The 21785-nt window shown below is 46.2% G+C and overlaps 2 protein-coding genes across 17 annotated transcripts in view; both read right to left on the bottom strand.

The window, feature by feature from the left end:
- The window catches only part of syngap1b (synaptic Ras GTPase activating protein 1b), a 77980-nt gene extending 77090 nt beyond the window's left edge, over window positions 1–890 (bottom strand). For all 13 annotated transcript variants that reach the window (XR_015087732.1, XR_015087733.1, XM_086037108.1 and 10 more), the window contains exon 1: window positions 476–890. Coding sequence is in view for 11 of the 13 variants with exons in the window: in XM_086037108.1 (XP_085893234.1) it covers window positions 476–497 (22 nt within the window). In the remaining 2 variants the exon portion in view is untranslated. The remainder of the gene's footprint in view (window positions 1–475) is intronic.
- A 2843-nt stretch (window positions 891–3733) lies between these two features.
- phf1 (PHD finger protein 1) lies at window positions 3734–19791 on the bottom strand. Of its 4 annotated transcripts, none has more exons than XM_086038282.1 (16): window positions 19551–19791; window positions 19278–19420; window positions 18832–18910; window positions 18619–18700; window positions 16717–16803; window positions 15475–15569; window positions 15056–15204; window positions 14875–14970; window positions 13150–13218; window positions 12954–13077; window positions 11976–12043; window positions 11261–11392; window positions 9400–9478; window positions 8266–8381; window positions 8097–8165; window positions 3734–7370 (listed from the first exon to the last, which is right to left on the bottom strand). In XM_086038282.1, the coding sequence occupies exons 3-16, from the start codon at window positions 18907–18909 to the stop codon at window positions 7079–7081; spliced, it is 1536 nt and encodes a 511-aa protein (XP_085894408.1). In that variant the 5' UTR covers window position 18910; window positions 19278–19420; window positions 19551–19791; the 3' UTR covers window positions 3734–7078. The 4 variants fall into 4 exon arrangements, with proteins under 4 accessions (XP_085894408.1, XP_085894407.1, XP_085894406.1 ...); XM_086038281.1 differs by having other exon boundaries at window positions 18832–18917; XM_086038280.1 differs by having other exon boundaries at window positions 18832–18924; window positions 19276–19420.
- Window positions 19792–21785: the final 1994 nt, after the last annotated feature.

Raw genomic sequence — 21785 nt, forward strand, 5'->3', positions numbered from 1 at the left:
TCTGATATGAAGCCTGTCTGGAAATTCTCTTGTCGTGAGAGTAGCAACAGGGCTGCTCCGGGGGTTCGAAGAAAAACTAAAATCTTTTTTTTTCTGGGGTGCGCCGACTTTTGAGTAGGAGTCGCTACTTTGTGCTTCTAGGAACACGACGGAATGTCATCGAGGCAGGATGAGCGGAGCTAGCAGCAGCCGCACACTTGAACGCATCGTCACTAGTAGGCTACAAATGCCGCATGGACCCACGCTGCGTTTTGGAGCGCGCGCGTGCGCGTCCGCGTGGATGCACGCACCTGTCGGCGAGGCTGGTGCGTTCAAACGCATATGGATGGCATGTCAGCCAGAGCCCAGGAATGAACGCAGAGGCAAGCCGAGGGGAAGGCAAGGGAGGGGAGGGGAGGATGGGCAAAATCCATCAAGCTGCATGATTGTCCACAGCACTAAAAAGAAGGAAAGAAAGCAAGCAAGCCTGCCGTACCTTGGATGGGAACATAGGACATGTTCCAACGGCATTGAACGGAGGTTGCGGCAGGTCTCGGCGTTCCAGGAAACAAACAGTGTACAAAAAAATACAATAAAAAAAAATAAAGAAAGAAAGGAAAGAAATGCAATGAATCGAAAAGAAAAGGGGCAGGCGGCGTACTCCTTCCTATGGGAGCCGATGATGATGATGAAGATGCCAATAGTCCCCCGTGATCACCATCGGCATCCTAAAAAGCGTCATGATAAGAAGGAGGAGAATAATCCACCGCCGCTTCGCCAAAGCGCGCGTGGCTCCCTCCCGGTGCAGGATGCACAAACGTGCGTGTGAGTGGACGTGCGTGTGTGCGTGTGTGCGCGCGTGTGTGTAAGGGAGAGAAAGTGGGAGTGCAAGGGGGAGGGGGGCACGAGTGGGTGAGAGCGAAAGAGAGCCAACTGTCGTTGTGATGAAACCCACTGGCGTTCCAGGCAGGACACGCCCCGCGACGTTATGATTGGCTGCTACATCCAGGCGGGAATGCCAGCCAACGCACAGCAACCACGTGACCGTGCCAAAGAAATCAAATCGGGGAAACAAAACACAAAAACCAGCATCTTTGCAAGACGTTACTGCCATTCACAACACAATTCACATATTTATTTTCCCACCTGGACGAAGTCAGTACAAAAGCAGTTTCGCGATATAACGTCATCGATGTCACGTTTTAATGCAATACATTTCATATTTTAAATAGTTATGGTTCACATTTTTACGTTTTACCATCACAATTTGACTTCTGCATTTAGCAAAACAGAACAAAGCAATTCCTTCAGGTCAACGTCACTGGCGGAACGCTCAGTTGTGTGTGTTTTTTTAAGCTTAAATCTTTTTAAACATTTGGCCTGATTTTTTATTTATTTCATTTCATTTATTATAGATGAGCAGCATAGTTAGTAGCAAGTCATTTTGATTCATAAGACACAAAAAAGACTCCTCAACCGGAGGGAATTCCTTCATTTTGTTTTGCCGAATGCTCTAGCCAAACTTAAAACAAAACTTCATCACATTATAACGTCGAATGTATCATGTTATAACGTGATACTAAACTTCTTTTTTTTTTATCTGTTGTGGCAGCAGTACAGCGTGTCCTTTGATACAAATTGGTGTTTTTGTGAAAGAATTAATATTCGCCTATGACTGGCTAAATGGCAGCTGCACAAAATGTTACAATACTTTGAAACCTTCTTATCCATTTCAGGAAATGAAGGCAAACATTGTATGAGGACAATGTATTTGACACACGACAAATACGAAAACCATTCAAACGTTGGATCTATGTGCCCTTTATAAGGCTTTTTGTAATAGGCCTACTGTCTTTGTCGCACCCAACGACTGTGTTTGCATGTTGTGAATAAATATTTGTTTTTAAAAAACATGAAACAGTTAGGTTTCAATGTTGTAGGGAAGCCATTCACATGTGCATTTCCACTTTTAGAGAAGACCAATAAAATGAATGAATGTACTGTAAAAAAAAAATACATTTAAAAAATCCGTAAAACGTGTCCTACCTGGATGCAGCAGCCAATCATACAGTAGCGGCGCTTGACCTCCAGCCAAACATATTGCAGAGGGGCGTGTCTGGCCTAGAAATCTAGTGGATTCCCTACTACCGCAGCACACCGCACATGCGCACGGATTTCAAGCGGGCGCCCGGGAAGAAGCCGTCGACTCGTCGAGCTTTTCGACAATACTTTAACCAACAAAATGCGGACATGCTTCGCATTGTGCCGCCTTACGAGTATCCAGCCTTCTCGCTTGCTGTTCAGCCGCAGTGAAGGACAAGCGAACCTGATGAGGAAAACTTCAAAAGTGCATATTCGCGCCTCCAGTTGGGCCACCGAGACAGTCAAACGGAGGCATTGTTTCGTTTTCGAAGCCATACTCAAAGGCACTTTCTTCTCCCTGTTTTGCTGGTTGGCAAACGAGCTCCAAGGCGCTATTCTGTCTGCGGGCGTTCAACAGCCACATACGGCAATTCTTGCCTGCGTTTGGGCGCCTTACTGAACACCGGAAGTGCATCCGGCGGAAGAAACCAAAAAGCCAAAATGGCTGTCGTTTTCTGTGAGGGGGAGGTTGCACTCTTCTGGCGTGGGAAACTCCACAGGTGAGACCAGCACAAAATTTCATTTCAGTTGCAACCGGCGTTTCTTTAAATGATGTATATATTTTTCAATGATGCAACATCAAGATTAGGACAGTTTTTGTGTCTTTTTTCCAACAGTCATTGTTCCAAATAGATCACTCTGGACAAGTGTTTGGATCATCGCAGGGAACGAAAATGCAGCATCGATTTGGGTTGAAAAGTTGAACTGTTGTCGCCACTTAGTGGTCAAAAGTAGCAACAGCGCATTTCCCACTAAAGGCCGAACTCCAAAGAAATCCGTTAAATTCAAATAAGGTTCCCAAACTAAAGCAGTTCCAGAACATGTGCGTCTTTATTCCCTCCCTCCTCCTTTTGAGAGAACAACCTAAAACGAGCACTTGACAGGTACAAACATAGCATTAGAAAACACACTAAAGTACATTCAACACCGCAGCCCCTCTTCGGTCCCTAATACAAAGCTACAAAGTCACTTGAGGGGCTGCAAAGTGTGACGCCGTCTCCTGCGTTGGAACAACACAAAGCAACTTGTCCATTGTTTGTATCAGCTGATGCAACTTGCAACGCAAATCAACAAACTTTGCACGTGCCGTATCAAGCACGGTGCTTTTGAAAATAGAAAATAGAAACTTTTCGATCACGCTCTCCTGGTGACAAACATCGAAAATATTTAAATCAATTAATTTTTAAAAAAGCGCCGGCTCCTCCCTCACTCTGTGACGTGCAACAAAAGAGGCCTTGATTGAAACTTAAAAGGAAGTCAACGCCGAAATGTTCTTTACAATAATATGGTTAATGCAGCTCCACTAGTCTAAACATGACATTGTGATTTTTATTGTGTTTGTGGAATATGAGTTAAGTAGTAAAATCCACCTGTTTCTGTCAATCTCAGGGGGGCGGCCATTTTGTGTCTTGCTGTCGACTGAAAAGGACATCACAGTTGCTCAGGGCTCAGGTAACAACCAAACACGGCTCATCTGTTTTCTGAAGCTGAGCCATGATTGGTCGTTATCTGAGCCGTGAGCAACTGTGATGTCATTTTCAGTCGACAGAAGTGACAAAATGGCCGCCCATTGAGATTGACAGAAACAGGTGGATTTTACCGATGGATTAACTCTTATTCCACAAAAGCAATATTAATCAGAATGTTCTGTTTAGACTAGTGGCCCTGCATAGAACATATTCTTGTAAAGAGCATTTTGGGGCAAACTTCCATTTTAAAGTTTGTTTTCTATCATAAATTTACATAACAACACAAAACAAAAGTTCAGTATCATAAATTCCTGTCAAAATGTGACACATTTCACGCGTTATCACGTTAAAATGTGCTAAATTTGACTTCAACATTCAGCAAAACAAAACGAAGCAATTGTCTCCATTTCAGGAGTCCTGTGTGTTTCTTAGAAATCTAACGTAACTATGCTGCTCTTCTAAAATTCAGAGAACAAAACCCTCCAAAATCAAAGGGCCAAGTGTTTCAACAGAGTTTGACGGGCATACTTTAAAGACTCGGCCAGTGACCGCAGCAGCTTCCTTTTGTTTTGTCCAACGCGGAAATCAACCTTAGCACATTGAAACGGGAAACGTACTTATTGGCCTGTTAGAACGGGACGTGTCATGTTAAAACGGCAAACTAGTTCAAACCTCGCATTTTTATCACGTTGCAATGAGAAGGTTATCATGTTGAAAGGTGAACGAGACCCCGTTTTACGGTGATAGTGCACTTTGGTTTTGTTTTGTGTTATGTTTGTGGCAGCAAGCGGTCGGCTTGCGCGTGAAGCCGGACGGTCCTTGTGGCAGTCAAGTTTCATCTGAGCGCAACTGCGGCAGATGCAAATCTGTTGCGTTCAATTTTATGCGGTCGACCAAATTTGCAAAGTGGCCAGCGGCAGTTTAGCTCGTGGCTATTCCGCATCAAATACAAAGAAAAACAAATCACAAAGTAATTTGCTGCAAACCGAAATATTTGTTGTGCGTTTGGAATGTCAAGAGGTTTGTTTGTCGTGTTTCGCAAGGCGATCTGGTTGGTCCAACCCAATGAACGATTTTGCAACCACTGCGAGAAATACAACAGCAGTATAACGTGGCTGCGTAATAATATTAATAATAATAAAACACAAATACATACATTAGACTAAATATAAATGTATGACAAATACTGTATGTATCAAATATTAGTTAAGCAAGCTACAATCTCAAAGCGACATCATCCAATAAGAGGACTGTCTGTCAACCTCCAGGTGACGGCGAGGTGGCACAGCTTTTTTTTTTTGTTGAAGGGTGCGGTCCCCAGTTTCCAAAGTTTGGAGGTTTGGAAGGACGCTGCGTGAATACTTTACATCACAAGTACTTCCTGTTTTTCAGTGTTTTTAGGACTGCAATATTTCCATTATTTTTTTCCAATTAATCTATGAATGGCATAAAAAACTTTTTCATTTCCATCCTTTTCTTCAATAGCAGAACATGATTTGAAATTGACAGTGTTGAGAGGGCACAAACATAACTTGATTGTGATTCAATGACGGCTTTGGTCTGTGACATCCATCCGAAAATGTTGATCCTTGTTTTCCAAAATAAAAGCAGACGGGGTCCGACATGAATGGTGGCCCGATGGCCCGGGGCCCCCCACCTGACTGGCCCGACTGGGCTGAAATCAAAACGCTCTTGCTTTCTTAATATCAGATATGGAAGATTTTGAGTTTGATCCACTTCAGTTGATCACATTCCATGGCCCCCATTCAGTGCGCATTGTGCGCTACGTACTCTCGTACATTTCGGCCACTGAGTCGACATGCTTCACCATTTCATCCACAGGTAGGCCTGTAGTATAATATAGTATAATATTATTTAAATCACAATAACTAGAGTGTGGATTATTCTTTTTTTTTTTTTTTTTTTTAAGTGGCTGCCTCGATTGCCCACTGACATCACGGAGACTCTCCAACTCCGCCATAACATATTGGAACAAATTGGGTTGGTCACTTTAAAATCGAAACGTCCTTGAATCGTATCACACCCCACGCATCGAAATATGTGTCCATTTGTTTTTTATTGGAGAGATGCACAGCCCTCGTGTTTACTCAAACTGCCACTCGTCAAACTTGTTAGTGATGGACGCCGGTTGCGTTCCGTCGTCACCGTGGGAAAACCGGGGCGCCTCCCGCCTGAGCTAAGCTGGCCGTGTCCAACGCGACCTTCATCAACTGACGCAAGTCTTCAAAAGACTTTCGCAAACTCTCGACTGTTGTGGAAACTTTGTACTGGTGACTCTATCACCCAGAGGTGCCTTGAGATACGAGTGACCCGACGTAGCCGTAGTTTGGATGGTTGCATTCATTTATTTCTTTACCTTTTTGCTTTGACGTAAGCAAAAACCTTTAATGTAGCTCTGCATACAAGAGTCCGGTTTGTTGAATGCTAATTAAAGAGCAAAATGCCATAGATGGGCTAACAGATATTTGAACACAAACGGTGGAGCAACACAGATAATACTCAAAGGCCTATATGCTTTATCGACTATCTGTATATGTATTTTACTGCTGACGTTTGACAAAAACAGTTTCATTCTTTGTGTCATTACAATATGTTTTTAGAAAAAATATCATAGGGTGATATTTTTAATCAGAAAAAAAATACATTACAAAATAGTTAGCTTTTTGGGGGGGGCGCTGGAACGAATGAATGGCATCTCCATTCATTCAATGAGGAAAGATGATACGAGATTAGTGACCCGGCTTACGAGTTTTGTGAGATACGAGCTGTCATTTGGCCGCTCTTTGTTTTGTTTTGCTTTGACGTGTGAGCAGAAACTTGATTTTGACTGTTAAACTAAACACGAAACAAAGAGTGAATGACATGTGTATTTAATTAAAGCAACCACATCACTCTGCATACAAGAGTCTGGTTAGCTTAATGCTAACAGAGAATGGGAAACTCCATCGATGGGCTAACGACTAGCATCTGTGGTGGTTTTCTAACCCTTTAAGCAATGGATAGTTGTGGTGCAACACACAGACAGGTAATAGCAATTAGGTTTTTATAATGTACAATATCATAGAGTGTTACTTTTACCATGAAAGAACGCATTACAACTTTTTTTTGGGGGGGGGGGGCGCTTGGAACCTGATTCAAAGTTGAAGGGTGGTTTAAGATACGAGTGTTTTGTGTTGACGGCGTCGTCACGGAGCGAATTCACCTCCTAGCTCAAGGCACCGCTGCACTAAAAGGACTCGTCCGCTTTTGAAGGTTTTGTAGCCGCTTGAAAGCGGAGCTGCCCGCTTCCTGCGCCGTCAACCACCGGCCGGGCTGGAGGAGCCTCGGCCTCCAAAAGGCAACCGTACAAACGTCCCGGCAACATCGAGTCAGGAGCGCTGAGCACGCTCGAGCCACCACGCAATGCAACCCGCTGCATTTTGCCACCTTTTCGTCTTCTTTTGCGCCTTTCAGTCCGTGTGTGGCGTTCAATACAAGCCCACGTTGTCCCACTCCACCAGGTACTGCACCTTCCCGTCCGGCGTGACGCGTCTGGCCAGGATTCTCACCGCCTCGCCTCCGCCCCAGCTCCTGGGAAGCCGGCCGTCCTCCGCTCCGTCGCCGCCGCCGCCGTTGCCGAGCGCGTCCGCCTGCGGGTACGGCGGCAAGTCGCGTAGCAGGATGGCCTCCGCTTGCTTGTGTCCCGGCTGCTGGAGGTGCTGGCCCGAGTTCAGGGGGTACGGGAAGCAGGGCGGGGCTACTCGGCAGCTGTCGTCCATGCTGGGGGAGGAGTCAAAGGAGTTGAGGTACAACCACTCAGCCACAACTAAGCTGTGATCAAGCTAAGCTTGTCTGCAGTCATCTCGGACTCATGTTCGAAGCTATTAAACTAGAGCTTCAAATTCATTAATTCATCGATGAATCAGATTTTTTTTTTTTTCCATCCCTCGATTGGAAAAACAGGACATTCAAATTGCCAGTGCAGAAAATGTGCAGACATGAATTGACACACCAACAACACACCACATTGCAAAGATCAGGATGGTTATCAGGCATCCTGCAGAGCTTGATGATGAGCTGATCTTTTCATTCAGGTGTGTTGGAGGAGGGAAACATCGAAAAAATGCAGGATGGAGGGACTGGAGTTGGACATTTGTGACTTACTGGTTCGGTCTGTGTCATCCGTCAGAAAATGAGCAAAAATGTTGCTTATTGTTTTTCCCAAAGTCAAAGCAGATATTTGCAAATGTCTGATTTGAATTGAAAACCACGACAATCAGTCTCCTTTTGTGGCGGATTGCAGAAATCGGAAAATATTTTCTGTCAAGAGGTTGAAGTTGGACCATTTGAAGGTCAACAAGGTCTCCAAACGATTAACCGATGACCAAAATAGTTATCGATTCATTTAATAATCTGTTTGTTGCGGATGAGTCGATCATCGGTGCCACCTCGCCATCAAACTTTGCTGTACGGCCGCGAATGACGATAGTGTAGAAGAGCAAAGACCTGTTACAGGGATGGAGACCTCTGGAGAGCGCCGTGTGGTAGAGCGCGTACATCCGCTTCGGGGGAGAACTGCGGAAGGAAGAGCACACGTGGGAAACATTGACAAATTGACTTCGGGCCGCCCGCGACTCCCTCGGCAGCACAAACGCCGCCGATGAACGCGCGTCACCTCAGGTGGAGTTCCTCCTCAGGCTTTGCGGGGGCGTACAGGGCGTCCCCTCCCATGTAGCCGTGGCAACATGGCAGCAGCTCGATGGGGTCGGTCGAAACCGGGGCCGCGCAATCCTGGACAAGACACGGGAGACGAAGCAGGATCATCGTTTGCCTTTAAGGACACACGTCGAGAGTCGAGCCCCCTTGATCGCGGGGGACACGGTCCACGCCCACAGGTGAAAATTGGCCACATAGAGAGACCATTTCATATTTAAGAAATATATATAAATATCCAGATAAACTGCGTCAATACCGACATGAAACATTTGATTTCTCTGCTCTTTCATCAATGACGCCAAGCAAGACACGTTTGTAAAAATAGAAGACCACACACACGTGGTGTTGTCAACGGCATTTAACGGGAATCGGCTGCAACTGATCAGCGGGATGTTGACGGCGCACTTTCAAATGATACGTCTGATGTCGCTGTCGACTTGGAAGCAGACGCGTTGCCACAAACACTATCAAAAAAAAACAAAAAACCTTTGCCTATTTTTCCTGCTGCTCGTCATCTCCTCTTTGTTCAAATCTTTTGCAGCAATCAAATATACTTCTTGGCTTAAATCATTGTTTACCTCCTGGTAGACAGCTACGTCAACACTTCCAAATATGGGCACGCCGGCACTCGGGCACTGTCGTCCACGTGCACTGCCCTGCGGCTCTTTCACACTGACAAATAGCGAATCAAACAATCATTCGTCACTCCTCAAACACTGCCATGTTGGTCAATGTCGCCCTCTGCTGGCGACCAAAATTAACGTCACAAGTACCCCTCAAATATCATGTGACCAAAACCCAGGAAACAGCTAAGCAGACTCCCTGCATATGATGCGAGTAGAGCAACCTTTGAGCAAGTTTTGGCTCAAACCATCCTGCCATCCACCGCGCAGCTCACACAGTGTGCCACGCCGTTCCCCTTCAATCATTAGCGTCTCTGGTGAGTCTGATTTATTTGATTTTGTCATGTTATTCGATTAATATTTAGTGTGAAGTCCTGCGTTTTGAACACAGCGTCAAGCATCAGCTTTGGCGGGACACGGCCAAACAAACGGCGTCGGACTGAGTGACGGCTTATTTGGACAGCACTGACCTGCGTCTCCATGATGCGGCGCTTTGATTTGCGTGACTCCGGGCCCGAGAGCCGCCTCTGGCACGCCAGCGACAGCGGGCTGAAACGCAAACGCGGCAAATCAAAAAACATCAACACACACACACACAGTCATTACTATGCTAATGAGATGTAGCCACGGAGAAAAAGAAACGCATCCTCCCATTTTGTGTATAAATTACCAAGCATGAAGATGAAATGCGGATTGACAATTTCTTTTCAGAGGGCCTCTCGTTTACGGCGGTATCGACATCCGACGTTTTCAAGGCTACGAATGACGCACATTGAACAAGGTGGATCACGAAGAACCCTATTCAAAATAAGAACGGGCCGACGCAGTCTTACTTTGTCACGAATGCTGTTCGGTGTTGGAGTCACTGGCTACGTTTACATGGACTAAATTTCTTGGATCCGATCAGAGTTCGGATTAAAATTATGTCGCAACTTCTGTGTCAACAGAACATCGCTCCATCCATTTCTACATATTTTTCCCGTTTGCGCTATTACGTCGAGTTAACACTTCCTAATGACCAGTTCAGTCTTGTGCCCGCCATGTCCTTCGCTCGCTCCGCTTCTACTAGCTTGCGGCGAAGAACAGAAACGCGTACACTGACGTCACAGACATGCACGGTAAACACGGTTTGTTCCAAAATGTTGTAGTAAGTGCTTTCATGTGCACCAATCAGATTATCGATCGACATAAACCACCCTTCTCGTTCGGAATAAAATCTTGATCGGACTGGGCTTAGAATATTCCCAATGGGGTGTGTACATGAAGCATTTTCATTCCGATCAGACATTTAATCCAAATAAACGTGCAGGGCTGGGCATCGCCTAACCGCCACCGAGTTCCCGTCTGCGTATTTAAACAACCCACGTGGTCCCAGTCTGTCCCTCGTCTGAGAACGTAATCCTCGCGTCACGGCGCCCGAGCAAACACGCGGCAAAAAAATATATCAAACAACTTGACACACGCACAGCCTGGTGATCGGTGAAATCAAAACAATATGTGGCACGTCATTGCGTCTGCGCAGGCAGGTTAAGTCCGTTCTCGACGCCGTTTGGCTGACTCGTGGGTCATTTAAAAATGCAGATGTGAACTCGGTGGCGATTAGGCGATTGCCCAGCTCTGTAAATATGTGTAAATGTAAACCTAGCCACTCAGAATAATGTCCTTGTGCTGTTTGGCCACTAGATGGAGCGCTGACTTCATACGATACAATACGTGGACCGACACGTACCCGCTGACCCTTTTTTGCCCCTCCGTCCGTGACCTGGGTAGTCCTCGTCCCTCTGTCCTTATTCATAAAAATTAGCGTCCTCTGACCCCGTCCGTCCTCGGCCTTTTAAAGCACCTCCGTCCTTGCATTCCGTCCGTTTTTTAACCTTTTTTTTTTTAAACTGCAAGCTGAAATCATATGAGCGTTGTGAAAATTGTTAACAAATATGAGCGCAATTTCAACAGTGGATGAGGATTATTCAGACTCATCGCAGCATCCAAAAGAGGGTCTACTTTGTACTTGTCGGTGCACTGTCGACATCCAAACACACCCAAGTTGTGGCAGTGCATGATAAGAGTTGCACCAAGCCAACCTAGTTGGACTCAAACTGTTGACTGATGTCTTGAAAGATGATTGTCTTAGGTGTTTATTTTCATTGCTTTCGATATGAAGCGGGCTTCCTTTGCCCCTTAAACTTGGCCCCTTTTCACAAGTGCATTCGTGGCAGACGTCAAATTGTGCTTAAGCGCCCCTTTCACAATGACAGTGAAGTGTCAAAATGAACAAGCGTTAACTAGCATGGAAAGGTTGCCGAAGGTTTTGTGAGCAGACGAGACGCTGACCTTCTGCGGTGGGAGATGTTGATGGGCGGCTCGGTGACCAGGGGCGACGAATCCGACGACAGCGGGGGCGGGGCTCGAACCTGAAGCCCGAAAAGACACTTCTTCTTCTTGATTTCTTTGCCAGAGACAAACCTGTGTGCGAAAAAAAAAAAAAAAAGAAAGAAAGAAAAGCGGCTTGTGCGTTTGCCAAAGTGAGCCTGCTCCTCTTTTGGTGCATGAAACAGGTTGGACGCCGTTTGTCATGACAGCGCAAGAAATTATTTCTGTGGAATTCACGACTGAAATGCTTTGGAACTCGTTGAAATGTAGGGTTTGAGAATTGAAGTTGACAAATCGTTCTTAATTCTATCGTGGGAATCAAACATGAATTGACTTTTCAAATAATTGGTCGTTGCATCCCTAATAATCGTTTTATTCTAAAACGGGAAAACAATCATTTGAGGGTTTCATTTTGCACTAAAAGCTGTTTCCATATTGTTTGTTGTTTTCCCCAACATGATGAATAATTGTGATTAAAATCAGGATTACAATATTGATCCAGAGTAATTGTGATTATCATTTTGGCCATAATCATGAGCATTTTTGCAGTGTGGAAAATATTGTCTCTCCCGAATTGGCGGAAAAGTAAGAACCACCAAATCTTGAGCGGTGACACGAAGCTCCAATAAGTCAACGGAGGCAAGGCTGCCGTCGGCGCAGTTTGTCGGCATCTCACCGGTCCTTTTGGGAGTTGAGTGCGTTGAGGATGTTGTGACATCGCTCTTGCCTCGGCGTGTCGGAGAGCTGCGCAAACAAAAGTCAAACGCTTCACGCGGGCAAAAATCAAAGGCTTGGAAAAAAACAAAGTTTTCAACTCATTGTAAATTGCTATCGCAGTGTTCCCCCGCTCAGTCGTGCTTCATCCGAACGTTGACGCACAAGGTCATGCAAATGTCAATTTAGTGTTTCGTGGCTTCAGTGTAATACCGCCTTGTCCCAGAACTGTGGAGGAACTGTGGGCGAGAGTGAAAACAGGGGCTAAGAAATACTTTGAAAAAGTCCCTTGGGGTCGTCCCTTAATTTTAAGGTCCCGGTTAGCTATGGCGCTAGGTTTTTGGGTCACTGTTCGGTACATACCTTGTTTAAAGACAAGCCAAGGCAGCTTTATTTCCTATACATATTTCATATACAAGGTAGTTCAATGTGCTTTGCAAAATTAAAAGTACCACATTTAAAAGCATTTTACAACAAGAGTTGAAGACATTTAAAAGCAAAGTAAAGAAGTAAAAGGTAGCTTACTAAAAGGTTCCAATTGTGTATATAGTACCTTAGTTTTCAGGTCCTGAATACATATCTAAGTTATGGGGTCCCAATTAGGTACGTCCCATAATTTTAGGGAGGGTCGGACTTGTGGTGTGCTTATGTTGTCCGGACATACGTAAACAGGGGTTCACTGTAGTACCAAAAAGGTTTTTTTTCTTCCTCCCAAACCAAATTTATAATCGCATCAGGTCATCATCTTCTAATGGCTCCTTTTTCTGTTTTTAAGCTGATGTCAAGTTTGCACTTTTCGAATGCTTTGAATTCGACTTTAATGACAGTTAATGGGCTTCAAGTCTCCACTGCAAAAAACACACACACACACAAAAAAAAAATGCCCGCAGCATTTCGCAGGATTTCATCATGGTGCTTTTAAGCGGAGGATTCACAGTACCGCGCCCAGGAGCAACGAGTCCCAGTTCTCGTTGGTGAAGGACAAGATTTCATGGTCGAAATCAAAGTACTTCCTTTTGCAGCACAGGGAAAGGTGGTAGAGCACCAAGTGGGCCAAGTCCACCCTGCATTGCAGACAAAGAAAGGAGATTAGCTGCTTCATATACGGCAACCTTGGCCAAATTTACCACCATCACCAGGTCATGGGGAGTCTTTTGACGGTCTCTGGTCCTTTGTTACACACTGAGCACTGGAACTGATAAAACCTGAAACAAAGGCAAAGAAAACACCCCAGTAAGCCTTACGACGACAACAAAAAAAAGTGCAAACAAGAAAGCCTCGAAGCTGACACGCTCCACATCCCAAAACATTTCAAGCTAAGCGCTAATGTCAATCCAGTTTCCGCTTTGGATTTGCACTTCCGCATTACTGTCAAACCACACCAGGAAGTTTCGGTAATGCAGTGCTGCCAAGCAGCGTATTGTCAGGGTTCGCTTTTCGCAAATTCACTTCTCGGCACGATGATTCGCCGTACGGCAGGGCGTGGCTGCAGCTGAAAACGACGCTTTGAAAAGAACAAGACGGCGTGGGATGGCTGTTCAGTGCCGGCGTGGCAGCTGAACGCCGCCATCCCGCTCGAGTCGCTGCTGCTCTGCTAGCTGCCGACGCTGGATCGCGGTTGACATGGCAACAATATTGTGTCGCATCAGTCGGCTGAAGGTCATGCGCGGGGGGGGGGGGGGGTGATTGGGCGTGCGGGTGGCGCAAATGAAACGCGCATCGCATACGTCAACGTGTTTACTATTCCGTACGAGGACTCAGGCATCACCTGCCGGGCAGATGTGGCAGCTAAACGCCGGCTCGCCTTCTCTCTGGCTGTCAATCAAAAGGCGACGACAAGCACGACTCCCCCGATAGCTCGGGTAATAACGTGCTGTCGAGGCGGGCGTTAAAGCCAGCTGGCTAATGACAATCCCAACTTAATGGATGGCTACGTTTTATTAGGCACGAGAGAGGCCCGCCAAGCCTTCAGCCTCGTCACTCTTTCTGTTCTGTGAACATGAAAGACGCCCTAGTGGTGGGAGAGCCGCTCGCTAACACGAGTTCAACGTTCTTGCGCGTGGCGGAAGGCGAGTAAACAAAGAGCCAGTTGAGCAAACGGGGAGCAAAGTGTTACAATTTTCAGATTTTTTTGGGGGGTTTTTTTCAATGCAATTAAATGGTCATTTATTTGTGGATTTCGCTATTGGTGAGCTGGCCCGGTCCATATCGCCTCGCTAACCACTGTAAAGACATACTGAAGTGCGCTAAAAAACATCTCGCGTACGATATCATATAACCCTCTATCGTGTAGCCTTATTTCGATGTGTGAGGTATTGTTAGCGCCAGAGCTTGCCATTCCACCTATGTGACGGACCGGTCCGCCTATCTGCATATGACGGACGGCCGTTTTGTTCGGCAATAAACGAAAGACGGGAACCTTGAAAACAATTTTTTTCTGTCTACGTAATTGTCTATCGTCTATTTTCGCAGTGGCCGCGGTGAAGCTTCCGTTACCCGTTCGCCTCGGCTGAGGCTTTTTGACAGCTTCAGGGTCCTAAAAGGAGACGCATTTAGTCCGGCCGCGGTGAGGCATTCGTCTTTCGTTTCAAACATCGCTCAGCAGGGGGCGGGGAGAGTTAACGTCGGTCCAAGTTGGTAGACGGAAACGCTAACAGAAGCACGTTTAAAATGATAGGCGGAGCGGTCTATAAAGCGATTACTATTTGGTCGTACAAAAAAAGGTGGATAGGCGGACGGCGGAAGGGTAGCCACGCTGCAGGCTGAAGGTGATAAACGGACCAGCTGCTTAGCGCTGTTGCTAGCCTACAGTAGCATCCGAGGCGTCCGCCATCGGCAGGCCTGAGTTCCAGCACACTTGCCTGTCGCCGTAGAGGAGCGGCTTGGTGAGACACTGAGTGCAGGCCTCGTGGAACCACTGGCCGCAGCTTGCGCACTGCAGCATCTTCAGGTTCCACCTACACGTCAGCAAAAACAAACGTTCAGTGAGCCACGTCCTCCATGAGACGTTTGCATCCGTTTGAAGACTTTGGGCTCACTCACTCTCCAGGTCCGGCGCAGTAGCAGTAACACTGCTGCTGATTGGACAGATGCTGCGCATCCCAGTCCAACGACGTCAGCTGATAGGGCAGCCGCAACTTCATGAAGTGCATCAGACGGGCAAAGCGGCCTCGCTTGATGGCTCCGCCTCTCTGGAATTTCAGGACGAGGCTTTAATGGGCAGATGGTCATTTTTTTCGGAAATTTTTTAAAATCAGAGTGCCTTGTTTCGACTAGTGGGCCTGCATAGAACATATTCTGGAAAAAAAATATATCCGGGTTGTCTTGCACTTTAACACGGCGAAATAAGCCAACCAGTACGGTAAACACACTTTGAGAATCCTCAAGCATGAGCTTGTTTTTAGTGCAGCACATGACTGGCTTGCGCAGGTGTAGCCGACGTGTGGTGTGAGCGTTCCGACCTTGGTTGCGACGGCAAAGACGCACTGGCGACATATCCAGGACTCGCTGTCGGCTTCGGGCTCGATGCTGGGCGTGTGGCACTCGGCGTGGTAACCTGCGGCGGGAGGCGAGAAGGCCTTTCATTGGCATTTTGCTCGAGTGGCAAGAATGGCACAGCGGCCGGGCTTCCCCTTATGACGCTATTTGTGTCCTGGGAGCAGCAAGTCTATTTATCAGGTCATTCCCCCCACACACGCGCGCACGCACACTAGCTGACAGCAGCCATGTTTGTCAGACGGCAAAATCTCAGCACGTTTCCTGCCTTTGCTCTCTGAGGCTGAGCGTCATCTTGCTATTTCCACTTGCTTGTTGTGCTCCAATGGCACACGTATGATTGGAGGTGCAACAATGCGTTGATTCATCGACTACGTAACAATTATCAAGTGAATCCGCAGCTATTAATGATAAGGATAATCGATGAATCGATTAAAGACCTTGTTGATACTGGGCAAATTCTCCGAAATGTCAGAATCTCGGCAAGAAATCGTATTTCTTCCATGAAGGCAGACCGACTGTCTCTGTTCAATTCAATTAAGACATCTGCAAACATCTGCTTTGAATTAGGAAAACAGAGATCAACATTTGTGCCAGTTTTCTGACATGTTCCAGGCCAAACCCAGCGAATGTGAATCATCATCTACGTGTCTATATATCTCTATCTATATGTTGCTGTCTAAAGCCAATGAGGAATCTCTTCCTAAATGGATTGAAAAAAAAGAAAAGCAAGATGAATAAAATGAAAACGGCTGCCAGTTAATCGGTCCGTCATTACTGTTTGTATTTTGACCATTTGTATTGTTCCCGGCTTCAGCCATGGCTAGACTTTGCCACATTCAATATGGCGGCGACGTTGCCCTCCATTCCTGTCTTCATTGTATGGGCCGTCTATGCTTTGGAGCGCAAGCATTTTTCTTGAAAGCAGCCGTGCGTTGTCTGACGGCTGTTGGGCCAAGCGCCACCATCAATCACGCATCAATCAAGATTCCCACTCGCCACCTCCTATCTTTCGCCGCTAATGTTTTTCCCCCAAATATGTCATTGGCTTCCCTTCCAGCCACGATGGAATTGGGGGGGCTGTGTCGACGGGTGGGGGCACATTGATCATTTATGACAGCGCCTTGTTTATTTTTCCTTCCCGAGTCAGATGTTCAAGGTCGGTGCGGGAGGAAGTTGACGGTGCGTGATGAGGTGCTCCTCCTTACCGTGGCGACATTTCAGACAATTTACGAGGGGTTCTTTAAGAGGCGGGGCCTCGCAGATACAGCAAACTTCTTCCACGCCGGCTGCAACTGGACAAGAAGAAGGGGAGGAATAACATGAAAGCTGCAACAATTAATCGGCAACTAATCTGTTGTCAAATGAATCGACGGCAATTTTGTGAATCCATGAATCATTTTGAGACCGTGTTTAACTTCAAATGGTTCAAAGCCTCCAAATTTCAGCCTCTCAACAGGAAATATGTTCTCTTTTCGCATGTTCTCCATGAAAGCAGACTGCTTATCTTTGTGTTGATTCCAAATATGACATTTGCAAACATCTGCTTTGACTTTGGACGACAATGATGGACATTTTTGTCGATTGTCTAATAGGTTACAGACCAAACCAGTAAATGAATCATCAGCAGTCTTTGTGTGCATTTTCTGCATTCGTTTTTGAAAAAAGCGACGGAATTAAAAACGTTCTCTTATGATAAATGGGCTTTCACTTGGATAGCACGTTTCTACCTTCGAGGTAGTCAAAGAAGCGCTTTAACGCTGACTGCCTCCTCGTTCGCCAACCGAGCGATGACACAGCATCGGAAGCAACTGGGGGTTCACTCTCTTGCTCAAGGGCGCTTCCACATGTTCACAATGGCCGGGCATCGAACCCCCAACGCAGCCCCTTTAGCTGATTCGTTGATTCATTGCCAAAATAATCGACAAACTAATCGATTATTGCAGCGGTAGCACTTTATCTCATTCACCGCCAAAGACAAATTTATTTTCACAGTCCAGCCATTCAATCCCAGGAATTTACAGGTATTTATATTTTGTTTAAAAAAAATGTCAAACGTTAGGATAAACGAGGGTCTGAAAATGTCTGGCAGTGAATGATTTATCAGTGTTTATACAGAGCTGTTGTGTTTTTTACTTTTGTACTCAGTAGACACAAATAAGTTATTCTTGTCCAAAATTGTGTATTTTCAGAAGTCCTATTTCACCATGTGCAGTGACATGCCACACATGTATGTACAGTATCTTTCATACTGAATTGCTATCAAAGCATTTAAATTGGATCAAAATTAATCGGCACCTAAAGAACTGAAATCAAACGGAATTGTGAGCTTCTTAACAACACGCAGCAACAAAGGCTGCGTTCACACTGCGGGTCAATTCTCATTTGTTTTTCCTTTGTTTGTTTTTGACCCCACGTGCCATGTAACAAATTTTTACATGTCAACACGAACAGTAATTTTATTTATTTTTTTTCAAAATCTGACCAAAACGGATGTAAGTGCTTTCATCCGACATTTATGGCATCAAAAGGTGACAATTGTTGGACAAAAGCGACATGCCGCACGAAGGAGCATGTGTGTCACTTCACAGACGCCTTCGCTTCACATGACAAGTCGCATTTTGCTTTTGTCACGTCAAACAACTACATCAAAAGATCGGATTTAACCACAAATCGGAATTGCCAATGTTAGTGCAGTGTGAAAGTAGCCTTAAGTGGAGCGGAACTGGTTTTACAGGGGCCAACGTTTTCTTTGCAAGAACGTTTTCTGTGACCCGCGAGTCTAAAGGCGCCATTCTGATGAAAATGGCCTCGGTGGCATTATGCGTAGTGCCCCCTGCTGTCAAGCGGAATCGACGTCTATGGGCTCATATTGCCAACCTCACAGTTCACCTGTTAGGTCTCGTGATGTTCACAATGCGAGCCCGAGGGCACGCTGACGCCAGTTTCAGTCGACAAGTGCAAAACAAAATGGACGGATGGATTCATCTGCTTCATTCCTTGGCCAGGAAAGTCGTCTTTCCACCACACGCAACACATTCTTGCCAATGAAATGTTGCACTCGACTTGCACTTTAAGCAACGAAGAGAGCTGAGAAGAGTTTTCCTTACAGGAGTGGATGTCTTTTCTCAGGACCCAAAACTCGGAGTTGTCTTCGAATCTGACCAGGCAGCATTGCTTGACGCCGTCTACCTGAGGTCGGTCGGGGGGGGGGGGGAGGGGGTTTGTGGGGGAGGTTGCGTACAGTGATTGACACAAAGCGGCGGGCGTCACATAGCAAAAAAAAAAAAAAAAAAACTGAAGAAAAAAACAAAAGCACTTACCCGCTTGACGTTGCCCAGGTAGAGAAGCCCGTCGCTCCATCTGGCCAGCACATCGTCTCCCTCGCTCACGCCCCCCATCCTTGCCCCTCCGACACATACACACACACAAGCGTGCCAACGGAAAATGCGATTTATGCGCTCAACACTTGGATGACGACTAGAGATGGCCGGGAGGAAGAGCAAGACGAGGGAGAGGAAGAGGAGGTGTTTACAGCCCCAACCCCCCCCTTCCCCTTTCTTTTCTCCTGCCTGGCTGGATACGTCGTCAGTGGGGTTAAACGCCTCCTCTGTCTCCCTTCGTCTTTTTTTATTTTTTTTTTAATATTTTTTTTTGGTTTGAGGTGCACAAGAAGACGAGATGAGCACGCGAGCGAGCGAGCGACGTCCAAGCACCGCAGGACCGGCTGCTGCTGCGTCCACTTTGAGCAGCAGCAAAACTTGCCTACCTTCTGTCGAGTCCAACTCCTCGCGTTCGATTTCCTTCCGTCCTTCCTGTCGGGGTCAAGCCGATTCGCGGCCAGGCTGCGTGTGCATCCTCCTCCTCATCATCTTCATCCTCATCATCACCTTCCTCCTCACCGCTGGCTGCCTGTGCATGCGTGCAAGTGTCAGTCAGGAGGAAGAGGAGGAGGGAGAGCAAGTAGCAAGCCAGCACGCGTCCGTGCTTTCTGCTCCTCTCGTTTTTTTTTTTTTTTTTGTTGTTTTGCCCTTTCTTTTACCTCGACGTACGCCACCGATTGCCTTTGCCGTTTGATTCTAAGAGACCGCCAGCGTATATCAAGCCGCCAGAGACGCCATCTTCATCCTCCTCCTCCTCCCTCGCTCTCTGTCTCTCTCTGCGAGCGACTTGTTGTGACGCAGACATAAAACACGGAGATGGAGAGGCAGGCGCACGCACATAGAAGAGGGAGGCTGCTAGGTGACGGGTGGATGGACTCCCACATTGGGGATAGCGATGATGGTGATGATGATGATGGTAATGGTAGCGCGTGGGGGGGGGGGGTGGCACGAGGCCAGCTCGCTACCTCTAAACGGTCAATTAAGCGGCCAATTAGGGAGTCTTGAAACAGCTCGTTAATTGCTGAGGCTGACTGGAAAATTGGGCTGCAGGGATGCCCCACGGCAAATGACATCACCACTATTCATGTTCTATATGGATAGCACACCTGAACTACATTTTAAAACAAGAACAAAGAAAAAAAACCTCCTGCTGTTCAAATTGGACAGCAATTAAACGGGGCCTACTGACATTCAAGCCGCTGTGTACACATGTTTTCATTTACATTAGTAGGGCAAAATGACCTTAACTCTCTGCTGCGGATTCACGTGAGCTCAGGATTGCACCATAGTGCCGCCTAAATAACACGTTTCAAAATGTCATTGTTTTGTTCAGGTGCAGCCAATTCGGAATACACTGAAGCTGTTCCATGTCAAATGTGAGCCACGTTCACTGAAATGGATTGTAGATTCGCCAGTGGGTGTTCAATGAAGGAAATAGGTGGGAATGCTCCCAAAGTTGTTTTTATGGTTGTGGTTCTCACACTTTTTACATTAAGTACTACGACTGCCTGAAACAATACTTTAAAAAATACAACATTGTAGGCCAAAGTTTTTATTGTTGTATTTTTGTATCGTTGTAAGGCCATGAAGCTCCATGACTGCGGTTACGGCTGCATTGAAACAGCTGATCGATGTTTTTATCCGCAAACGAGTGGTGTGAAACATCAAATTTACAGTTTGAACTTTTCCCAAAACATCTGATTAATTGCCGACAGCCCTTCACAAATAGGGTGCGGGGGATGTCAGGGAACATGTTTTTTAAAACGTTTTTTCTAGCCGTACTAGAATGCAGTGTAATTGCACATTCGCTACAGTAAGTGGCAGTGGCGCTCTCATTGTCATAGGTGCGCAGGGAGTATTAGCTCCTCTGCAGAGGTGTGCTTACAACAAATGGCCGAAAACACAGAGGGATCTCAAAATCATCCAGCGAGCTGGCTCCTTTCCTCTGCATTCTCCTCTGTAGCTCACCCCCACTGGTTTTCAATGGGGTTGAGGTCTGGCAACTGACATGGTCATAGGAAGAGTTTGATTCTGTGTTTGATGAACCACTTTTAAAATTGTTAGTATGAGAGTACAATCATGATGCATGTGCCTTGGCTCAACGAAGGCTGGAAAACAAACATTTTCTATCGGCGTGTTCAAAATGGACTCGGGACATACGTCTATCGTGTGCATGGAACATGAACAAAAAGGTGTTCAATGGCTTCCAAACTACTGCAATGGAAGCTCAACTCACACTCAGACACGTCAGCTCCTCTGCTTTACGTCCGCTACATTCGATTTTTTGTGTTCTAGCGTCTGTCACAACAAGCCAACAAGAAGCCTGCCTGGCTCAGTGAGTGTGTGCGTGTGGGGGTGTGTGGGTGTGTGTGTGTGTGTGTGGTGCGTGTTTCAAAATGGCCCCCGGCTGCCAGCATCTTTCCCCGTGGTGGCCTTTCTGCTGCAATACAAAAAGTGTCCACCGGAGGGGGCGCTCAACACGTCAGGAAAATGCTCATTTTGCGTTGATTCTTTTTTCATTTTGCGTTGATTGACGCGCTTAAAAAAAAGGCTATTTTTAAATACACGATGGCTATTATAGTGACCGTTTTTTTCTTTGAACTTAAACAGCATATAATGATGTTGATCACAATGACCAACATGCTGACTACCAAATTGTTCGTGGCACTTTTAAGAAAAATCCAAGTGACACAATTTGGATTGGCCTGTGGCCCAATTCAAAGACGAGGCAGTGGAATCGGACCACTTAAAACACGCTTTGGTGCGGTGATTTTTTTTTCCCTTTGCAAATGCACAATTTTGAAGGCGAAACCAAATTTCTTCTATTTCTATTTGATATTTTATTCTACTTTATTTTTATTTTTCATAATGTATACTAGTTCCTGTTCGACTTT

This window comes from Filicampus tigris, chromosome 8, assembly GCF_054856515.1.
Source record: "Filicampus tigris isolate MCC_2025a chromosome 8, RoL_Ftig_1.0, whole genome shotgun sequence".
In the NCBI taxonomy this organism is placed as follows: domain Eukaryota; kingdom Metazoa; phylum Chordata; class Actinopteri; order Syngnathiformes; family Syngnathidae; genus Filicampus; species Filicampus tigris.

What these genes read in the sequence shown, in the direction of transcription:
- phf1 (XM_086038279.1), bottom strand. Translation starts at nt 18,909, where the DNA reads ATGGGGGGCGTGAGCGAGGGAGACGATGTGCTGGCCAGATGGAGCGAC. An exon ending in ACTCGTTGCTCCTGGGCGCG is followed by an intron (nt 12,044 to 12,953) that starts GTACTGTGAATC and finishes TTGTTTGCGCAG; the next exon opens with CTCTCCGACACGCCGAGGCA. An exon ending in GAGGAGGAACTCCACCTGAG is followed by an intron (nt 8,166 to 8,265) that starts GTGACGCGCGTT and finishes TTCCTTCCGCAG; the next exon opens with TTCTCCCCCGAAGCGGATGT.